This window comes from Oryzias melastigma, linkage group LG7 (genome assembly GCF_002922805.2).
Source record: "Oryzias melastigma strain HK-1 linkage group LG7, ASM292280v2, whole genome shotgun sequence".
Taxonomy (NCBI): domain Eukaryota; kingdom Metazoa; phylum Chordata; class Actinopteri; order Beloniformes; family Adrianichthyidae; genus Oryzias; species Oryzias melastigma.
The window spans coordinates 2,212,060-2,222,244 of NC_050518.1; the positions used below are offsets into that span (position 1 = coordinate 2,212,060).

A 10,185-nucleotide genomic window follows, 5' to 3' on the forward strand; every position below is an offset into this window, starting at 1 on the left:
AGGTGCGGCTGCTCTGCTGCCTCAGGTGCGGCTGCTCTGCTGCCTCAGGTGTGGCTGTGCACGACCATAAAATGATCAATAAAATTGCACTGGATCATTTTAAGTGAATATTTTTATCAGATCCGTTTTCCAAGTTCCATTGACTTTCAAAATTTAAAAAAAAAAATTGCCACTGCACAAGGCCTTTAAAAAGCTGAAATCCTATAGACTTCTCCTGAGAAATTAACAGCTATTTTTCAGTCTATTTGTCAGAATAACCATTCTTGCTGTGACACTATTTTTTAAACACTTTTTTCTTACTAATCCTAACATTTTTTTTATCTTTAGTGCAAATTATAAACTGACCAACCACATGCTTCAGTTGAAGTGGGTGGCGTCACATCAAATGTTTGAAGCATTTGATTGACAGATTCTCTTGAGCTCGTTTTTAGTCAAAGGGGTGTGGTCTTCTAACAAGTTCAGTCCTGATTGGAGACAGTGGTTGCCATAGAAACTCAGACCAATTACTGCTTACTGCTTACTGAAGATGTCTGGTTCCAACATGGCCGTATCGCGGAAAAAAAGGCAACAGAGTTGACTTCATTTTATTGGAACTGAAACCAAGTCCTTTTCTATGGGTGACATCACACTAGCTCAGTCCACTTCTCTTATACAGTCAATGAGTAGGAAACATTTGTCCGGGGTGAGCAGGGTGTTGCTCTGCTTTCTGGAATTTGTGTTTGGAATCCCAGCGAGGACGGAAGATGAAATCCAAAGCATCACTCAGGGTGGGGTCACAACCACAGAACTTTAGGGTCAGGAGGGGTCATTCTCTCTCAATAAAATCTTGTGTCTCTTCACAGTCATGACTATTCACACTCAGTAGATTTGCAATGAGCAGATTACTCATTCTGCTCATTTTTATGTAGCACACTGAGACGACCTCGATTGTAAGTTGGGACTTTATAAATAAACAGAATTATATTGGGTTTAATTTTTATTTTGGTACAAATTTGTAAAAATCTAATTTAAATCTGCTATCAATGGAAAAGAATAGAAGAAATGTTTTCTAGAACAAGAACATGTGTGCCTCTAAAGTGAACCCAGCAAGACGCTTTGAGTCATCATGACTAGTGTCTGTTTTTACTTTGTTTTGTTGTTTGGATTAAGAATCCTTCAGACTTCATTAAGATCTGCATTCATTTTGTGCCACATTTGATGAAACTCAAATAATTAAAGGCCCACAATCATAACATTTGGATTTTGAGTCGTCACACATTAAGCTAATTTGTGTTTTTCTCATTAAAAATTGCAGTGAGTTGCATTTTTTCTTTAACTAGTTGTACTTTTGACATTACTAATTAGGCTTAAAGCAGCTTGATATCAAGGATATCTCTTTAATAGTAAAAAGACACCGACAGCCTTGCGATCCTGTAGCATCTCATCAAACAATCAAAGGAGCTCTTAGATTGCATTAGCCTTTCCAATGCTATGTTGATGAGGATGATGATGATCCTCTGCTTGATTCACAGTGATATCCTGAACGGTTCAGCTGTTTGTGTTTATCGAATGGAGGATGTGGTTCGAGCTTTCAAAGGAAACTTCCTGCATAAAGAGGGGCCGCAGTATAAGTGGGCAGAGTTCACAGGAAAAGTTCCTTATCCACGGCCTGGAACCGTAAGTTACCACCCAAAACTGTCTTCTCCAGATAACTTCTTGATTGGGTTGTGTATTTCCCAGGTTTTGTTTCTACAATTCCAAAATTCAGTGCCCTACAAATTTCCCAGAAGTCTCTGCAAAAAACTAGAGTGCATCGATGCTCACACGATTGACCAATATAGAACACAATGTATTGCGTTAGAATAATTTGCCATTTGAAAAATGTACTTAAACATATTTTTTATGAATCATCCAAGTTTTCATCACCAGAACACAGTGGATTCACGAATAGTCTTTGTGAAATGTTCTTACGTTTTTACTTCGGCAACTGGGTGACACCATACTTGTGTAGTAGTGAGCATGTGTATGAATTTTGTTGACCCAACAATGCTTAAGCAACACACACTTTTTGACATGTCATACTTCTTTGGCCATTAATGCGATCAATGCATAGGTCTGGGTTAATAAAATCCATTAATCGAATTGAATTGATTTAAGCTTAATAGATCAATAATTTATTCATAAAAAATAAAATCCAATTTAGCACATAAACCTTAAGTCCGTTAGCTTGTTGCTAAGATTTAATGGAATTTCCCATAGGACGGCTAATGCTAACACTCGATTGACCTAAACATACATTGATGACTAAATTAACATCTTTATAAACTCACAGGCAGCAATTTTCCAAACTGTTATAAGGAAATATGTTTTAAAGTAACTATTTGTGGTCTAAAACACAGTTTTTTCCCTCATTCTTTCTTCTTCTTCTGGAATAAGGTGTAATGCTAAAGCGCGATCGCCGCCTAGTGGCCAAACTGAAACGTCCTCCAGGAGAAGCAGAACAATGTTTGCAATGTTAATGATCTGAACATTTTTTTAGAACTTCTGCTTTAGAGAATCCATGTAATACTGTATGATATTAACAATCTCATTATTTCTCTGATGTATTTTACAGAATGTGAACTGGATCAGATTTATATAAATATATTCAAATCATATAGTAATGTATTTATAAACAAATTTGTAGAAATGTGTAAACTTAAAATTTAATCGATTTGTAGAATTGAAAGAATAGAACATAATTGGTATCGAATCGATCCAGGCTCTAGTGAATCAAATCGAATAGAATCCAATGGAATAACTTCTGTAAATTCTAATCAATACCCAGCCTGATCAACGCGAATCAGTTGGTTCTTTGGAGAAAAGCCGCTTTTCAAATTGGCTTCACACCAATATTCAACGCATTATTGATGTAAGGTGTTGCAAAATGACAAAAAGCTGTTTTTCTCTGCTACAGAATCCACTGGAATTATGTTAACAGTGTAGACGGTTGAAGAGTTACAGTAGTCAAAAGATTGTCAAACACAGGAGCTAAAGCGTCTTTGTTAATGGAGTCTTCACTGAAAAAATGAAAAAGAATATATGGGACAGTCCTTCCCCAAATTATACCTCATTTTGTCTTAGATTAATTTGACAAGTTGTTGCATAAAGAAGTAATTCAAAGCTTTGTTTTACATCTCCCTGTGCTCTTTCCCTCCCAGTGTCCCAGCAGCACTTATGGAAGCTACAGCTCAACCAGAGAATATCCTGACGACGTCATCTTCTTCAGCAGGACTCACCCGCTGCTGCAGGTTCAGCTGATCCTTTAATACATTCATTTCATTTAATCCCACGGTGATCTATCTTATCCCTGACCGAGAGCCATTCTTCTCTCTATTTTTGTACAAAGAATTTAATTAAATTGAGTAATTGAATAAGTGAAGTCACTGGAGACATGAAACCTTTGTCATTTTAGTCAAGAACACCTTGGCTGACACGGTGGAAAAGCGGTCGTTCAGCGTGATGCAGTTTCCTAATGTAATTTACACTTTTATAGGAAAATGTGCTTCCACTGGGAGAGCGCCCCCTATTGGTCAGAGTTGGCATCAACTACAAGTTCAGCAAGCTGCTGGTGGACAGAGTGGAGGCGGTGGATAGCACTTATGATGTCTTGTTCATCGGGACAGGTAGGTTTTTGTACATTTGTAAAAACACTGAACCCATTTATGAATCTGAGTATTAAACTGATTCTTTTTTCAGACTCTGGGCTTGTGCTTAAGGCCATCCATCTACCCAGAGAACATGGACAGAGTCAGGAGGTCACTCTGGAGCAGATGCAGGTCTTTCAGGTACAAAAAACTGATTCTGTTCTAAAGAAAATCCCACAATTCTGTCCCTCGATATCTGAGCCATCTCCCAAATCCTGAGTATTGAAAATGCTCTGTAGCTGATTATGGCAAAATTAAGTTGTAATGATTTCAATGTAATGATTTAAAACATTTAGTTATGGATTAATTTAAAATGATTTTTAATGGAGTGTTGAAGATAGAGAGAGCTAAATTTCAAACTATAAACCAAAACGTTTCATTTGGTTTCAGCTTAGTGTCTCACCAGAGTCTAGAATGTAATTATTTTATTTTATTTTGAAAAAAAAAGAAAATTATTAGATCTAGAGAAGGTGCATTACCTGCAATAATGCTTGTGTGAAAGCTATTGGCCAAAAGTAGTCGCTCAAAATGCTGAAGGGGTTTAAAAAAAGTTACATTTACTAAAAGACTAGAAATTTTACTAAAGAACTATGAAAAAGCGCTGAAGTTTACCTGAATTTCTAAAAAGTTTGTAGTAAGATTGCTTAAAAATCCCTGATGCATGACAATTTTGCAAAAATGTTTAGTTTTTTGCTTAAATATAAGCTAAACTCCATCCATCCATCCATCCATCTTCCTGACCGCTTCTTCCCTTTCGGGGTCGCGGGGGTGCCAGAGCCTATCCCGGCTACTGAAGGGCGAAGGCGGGGTACACCCTGGACAGGTCGCCAGTCCGTCGCAGGGCCTCAATCACACACCCATCCACTCTCACATTCACACCTAGGGGCAATTTAGAGTCACCAATTAACCTATGAAGCATGTTTCTGGAGGGTGGGAGGAAGCCGGAGTCCCCGGTGAAAACCCACGCATGCACGGGGAGAACATGCAAACTCCACACAGAAAGGTCCCAGCCGGGAGTCGAACCGGGGCCTTCTCGCTGTGAGGCAAGAGCGCTAACCACTGCGCCACCATGCAGCCCAGCTAAACTCCAAATTAGCCAAAAAAAAAAAAAAAACCTTAGTAGATTCTAAATTATCCCAAAAAGCTAGCTGGTTGGTTAAATACTAGCTAAACTCCAAAATAGCCTAAAATTCCTAAACTAAATGAGTCAAAAAATGTTAGCATGTTGCTAAATTATTAGGTAAACTCTAAATTAGTCTAAAAAAACCCTGTAGATAACTAATTGACCAAAAAACATTAGCTGGTTGCTAAAATAGAAGCTAAACTCTAAATTAGCCCAAAAACTCAGAGCAGATAACACATTAGCCAAAAGATTTTGCGTTTTTCTAAAATAGAAGCTAAACTCTAAATTAGCGTAAATAAAAAACCCAGTAGATAACAAATTAGCCAAAAACGTTAGTATTTTTGCAATATTACGTAAACTCAATTTTTTTTTTATTTCTACTAAAACAAATTTCATGAATATATTTAAAGGCTTGTTGCTATTCTACTTAAAATGTTTACATTTGAAGACTTTCTCATTCATGTTCTGTGGGGCCATATTTTACTTCTTTCAAAAACTATAAAGTTTAAGAATACCAAAAATACGAGCAGTAATGAACGAGCTGAATGCTCTGATACCGAGATTAATGAAATTGCTGAAAGTGTGATTGAGACATTTTCCTCCTTTTTTCCCACTAATCAGATGTTCCAGTATCTATAATTTTGAAGGAGAGTCTTTTACTTGTCTTTTTAATTGCATATTTATAGTATCTGTCCTGGATGTGTCTGTGTTTAGCACCTTTGTATTCTAGTCTTCCAGCATAAACTCACAACGTTCCTCTTTTTGTGTGTCTCGCAGCACCGAGCGCCGGTGACAGCAATGACACTTTCAAAGAAGAAGGTAAATGATGAGAGAAACTCCCTGTCAAACTTCCAAACTCCCCTGCTGACACACACGAGCTCGCACAACATCACACGTATCACTCATCTCCCCACCATGTGTCTCCAAGGACAACTTCATCACCAGTTGCTATGGTTACCCCTCAGTCAGAGCATTGATGAAGAGATACCACACAGACACACACATGCATTATTAAAATAGTCTGTGCTCCATGAGAAAGAAAATCCACAGCATGCTCACTCCACCAAACGTGGTTGGTAAAAACAAAAGCATCGATTCTCATTCCCACACACAAACATGTCCCCCCCCTGACCCCTCGCTGTCAGTAGTGTGAGTTGCACGGACGTCTCAGGGAAATCAGAGTTTTGTTTCGTTGCTGATCCTCTGCATTGAAGCTAATTCCCTCTTTCTTTTTCTTGACGGTTCCTCGTTCTGCCCCCTCCTGGATCCACCCCCCCCCTTTCAGCAGTGGTTGTTTGTGGGCTCCAAGGAGGGCGTGTCCCAGCTGGCGCTGTACCAGTGTGAGCTGTACGGCCAGGCCTGCGCTGAGTGCTGCCTGGCCAGAGATCCCTACTGCACCTGGGACGGACATGCCTGCAGCCCCTACATGCCCTCCGTGCGCCGGTGCGCCAGAAAATGAGATAACTGCTGAGATAATTGCTGTGTGCTGGGGATCTCCCCCTAACTCTTGACTGAGGTCTGAGTGTGAATGGAATGAATGTGGCATCAATCTTCTAAAATCAAATTTAAACCACATATGTTGACATTTTTAAATGTGGCTCAAATTACGTCTGAGTTCAGATCTATTTAATTACATTTTAAACATTTTTCTTGTGATTAAAGACGTTCTTGATGCTCATGTGTTTGCTGGAATGCTGACTTTCTCTGCAGCATGTTTAGAAGCAAATCCATCCCAGAGATTGCATTTTTTCTTTCGAATTAGTTTGAAATTGCTTTCTTTAGTGCCACCATCAGACAGATTGTGCTAAATAAACTCACTGTGTATGATGATTTAGTTGTTATTAGGATGACCTCTGTGCAGTCAGTCTCTTACAGGGACTTTTGTGTATTTGCAGGAGAAACGCTCGTCACTTAGGAGAAGATGAAGATCCACTGACTCAGTGTGTCCGACAGGGAGGTGAGGAGTGAATCCACTTCCTATATGAGGATTTTATTTACATAGTATAGCAGCTCCAACTATGATTTGGTGTTGTCCAAGCTTAACAAATATAGATAAAGCAGATACCTGCCTTTAGCACTAAAGCAAACAAAAACTAGACATGATTGATATAGCATTACCTACGATCATGCAAGTATGAATGCTGTAAGCTGAATGTGGCCGCTAAAGATGCTAGTGCTGATAGCTAAAAATGCTCAAGCCGATATCTGAAACGCTGAAACTGATTGCTAAAAATATTAAAACTGATAGCAGAAAACGCTGAAACTTGAAGGTATCTAAATTATTAGCTAAACTCCAAATTTGCCCAAAGAACTTAAAAAAAAAGTCTAATTTTGACGAAACAGCTAGCATAATAATGCTAACATATTAGCTAAGCTCAAAATTAGCCTAAAAAATGTAAAAATGTCTAAATTAAATATAATTCAAAATCACGGCGGAATGAGGGTTTGTTTATTAGTACTAGAGGGGCCCTAAAGATGAGATAATAACTTTAAGAGACCACTGGGAAGACTTTGAAAACTGGAGTGGATTTTTACCACAATCCAAATACTTTTTTGAAATTTTTGATCATATTTCAAAATTTGATCATATTTCCATGTTTTATAGAAGTTAGGACTTCAAACGTGACGAATAATTGGAGAAGTAAAGGTTTAGTTGCAAAATTGGTCTCAAAATATTTCTAAATCTTTTTACATGTTTAAAAAGTATTAAAGTCTAAATATTTAAAAATGTAAATATTGTATTTTTTGCATTTCTAACTTTATTTTTTTTATTAAAGAAAAAACATTTGTTCTTCTAAAAAGGATATGACAGAATACATGAAATCATCTGTAACTCCTGTCATCTTCCTCTGTTCCAGCTGGGCTGCAGGTGGAGGCAGAGCAGAGAGTGATGCTGGTTGCCGAGGGTAACAGCACCTACCTGGAGTGTCTTCCTCGGTCCAGACATGCTGCAGTGACTTGGTACAAACAAGCTGGAGAGAACAGTCCTGAACTCAATCAGGTTAATTTTTATTAAATGTAAACTCATTAATGTCATTAAAGTTTGAGGTTTAATTTATTCATCGTAAACGAACCGTTTTCCTCAGGTGGTAACAGGTGACCAGCTGGTGGTGATCGAGCGCGGCGTCCTCATTAGGCGAGCCGAGCTTTCTCACGGCGGCGTCTACCACTGTCAGGTGGAGGAGCACGGCTATCACTGGACGGCGGTCACTGTCCGCCTCGCCGTTTGGAGCTCCTCTGCTAACCGCGTCCACGGCTCGCTGTCTGGCTCCTCATATCAGGGCGCGGGAACCCTGCCCTGGTACGAGGATGTGATGGCCCTCATACACCCGGGAAACTTGGGCCAGCACTGCAAGGCTCTAGGGTACCGCCCCCCACGCAACCACCGTCGCCATGGCGACATCGTGATGATGAAGAAGGAGCGGGGAGAGAAGCAAAAGCATGGGGCAGGAAGAGGAGGAGGAGGAGGAGGACGTCCAGTGGGGAGGAAGAGCAGGAGCAAACCACAGCAAAGGGCACCTCGGAGCGCTTGAGAGGAGACTGAAACACGCACACAGTTTGTGTAACATACACACACACTGAACTCAGAGGCACACACACACACACACATACTGTTTGTACAGACTAATTCATGCGCATGCACTTGTATACAAACAAAAAAACCTTCAGGATGAGCGGCACTTCAGTTTCTGAAGCCTGAGCAGGAGGATTTGGACCGCAGGAGACCGCTCCACTCAGACAAATGACTCTGTGAATACTATAGTTCAAGTAGAGTAGCTGTGGAGCATGAAGGATGAATGGCACGGCCAGACCACTCTGACAGCTAAAGGGTGTTGTAGAAAGAAAATTCTCTTTTGAAGTTTTTATTTCTCGAAAAGTATTCAGCGTTTGAAAAAGGTTCCAAACATTTGAGAAATAATTGCTGCCCTCAGGAAGCCCCCACTGAGGAATTTACATATTTTGGTGCAGATATTTCCATTTATCTGTGAATTACTTCCAAATTACTTCATTAAAAAATGTTTAATTGAAGTTGTTTATGAGGAGCAACTTTAAAAAAACAAATTGGATGAATTGAGGTCAATCCTAATCACCCAGTAGGTATGAGGCATACATTAGAGGACGATCCTTCACTCAGCTCAACCTCATGTGGAGATTTGTCATTTTCTGTGAAAGGTGTGGTTCAACCACGAGATGAAAGGCAGAGAAAGAGCAGGAGGGACGGCTTTGATGCAGATTCTCATCACACTGCAGCTGACAGACTGTACAGTTCACAGTTTTTCTCTTGGTTTGCATTCTTACAGTGGAGTCGCTCGTTAAAATAATTGTGCATTTTGTGGTTTAAGCCCCAAATTTGGTATGAGTCGACCACAGGATCCCCTTTTTTAGAAAAACACATTAGCCAGGAGGAAATCAGAGATTTTCAAATATTTATAATAGTATTCCATCAAGGTTAAAGAATGTATTTTGTGCATGAACAGCACATGTTGGTGAGAATGGGAAAATCATTGACTGTATATCCACTGGACATACCAATAGAAAGTACCTACTGGTTTCAAGAAGGTGAAAATCTCATAGACTCACATTGAGAAATGCAGTTATTTCCGTCATTTTATTTGTCAAAATAGTCATCCTTCCTCTGATACATCCTTCTTAACATCTTCTTTCTAATTCTATTTTTTTTTTATTTATCCTTTTTTCTTTATCCCAAGTTATTCAAGTTATAAACTGACCAATCAGATGCATCAGTAAAAGCATGTGGTTCCTGCTGGCCCCGCCTCAAACATTTGATTGACAGAGCTGCTCTCATTAGAAGGGGTGTGGATTTCCAACAAGCTCACTAATGATTGGTGACAGTAGCTCCTCTAAAAACGTGACTCAGACCGATACGGACCAATCACTCTCGACGATGGGTTTCAAAATGGCGGCGGACGAACAGGATTTCTATGGGTTTCTCCAGTGAACTAATATATGTCTATGGGGCAAACAGACATTAAATGATTTTGTAATCTTTATGTATATGACTGCCATCTTTACACATGGCTGCCATTTTGGATTTTTCTCATACTTTTCTGAAATAGGAGATCCTAAGATACATTGATGCCAAACTTTGAGCTTTTACCACAAAATGCAGTTTGTCTGAAGAAAAGACCTAACGGCTCTGCTATGATATTAACTGGTAAAATGTAAAATTTTGTGTCACCTTGCCCCAACAAACACAAAACCCAGCCAGCAGGGCCAGGTGGGGCCCAAAAGTGGGCAGATAATGTGAGCCCTGAATGTGTTTGTCAACAGTTTAGTTGGTGGTTCCATCTGTGTTTGCCCACATTGGCTCAAGTGGGGACTCGGTGGGTTAGCTCACTATGCTGGCCAGCGGACAGAGGAGCTCGCTAGGTCACT

General features: G+C 39.6%; 1 protein-coding gene across 4 annotated transcripts in view; it reads left to right on the plus strand.

Annotated features, from left to right (window-relative positions):
- sema3h (sema domain, immunoglobulin domain (Ig), short basic domain, secreted, (semaphorin) 3H) overlaps positions 1-10,179 on the plus strand; it is an 83,799-nt gene extending 73,620 nt beyond the window's left edge. For 3 of the 4 annotated variants that reach the window (XM_024293880.1, XM_024293878.2, XM_024293876.2), the window contains 9 exons: positions 1,512-1,656; positions 3,180-3,269; positions 3,515-3,644; positions 3,718-3,806; positions 5,566-5,607; positions 6,074-6,231; positions 6,684-6,745; positions 7,647-7,789; positions 7,875-10,179. In XM_024293880.1, coding sequence (XP_024149648.1) covers positions 1,512-1,656; positions 3,180-3,269; positions 3,515-3,644; positions 3,718-3,806; positions 5,566-5,607; positions 6,074-6,231; positions 6,684-6,745; positions 7,647-7,789; positions 7,875-8,321 — 1,306 coding nt within the window. In that variant the 3' untranslated portion in view covers positions 8,322-10,179. The remainder of the gene's footprint in view (positions 1-1,511; positions 1,657-3,179; positions 3,270-3,514; positions 3,645-3,717; positions 3,807-5,565; positions 5,608-6,073; positions 6,232-6,683; positions 6,746-7,646; positions 7,790-7,874) is intronic. The other variant, XM_024293879.2, reaches the window with a different exon arrangement.
- Positions 10,180-10,185: the final 6 nt, after the last annotated feature.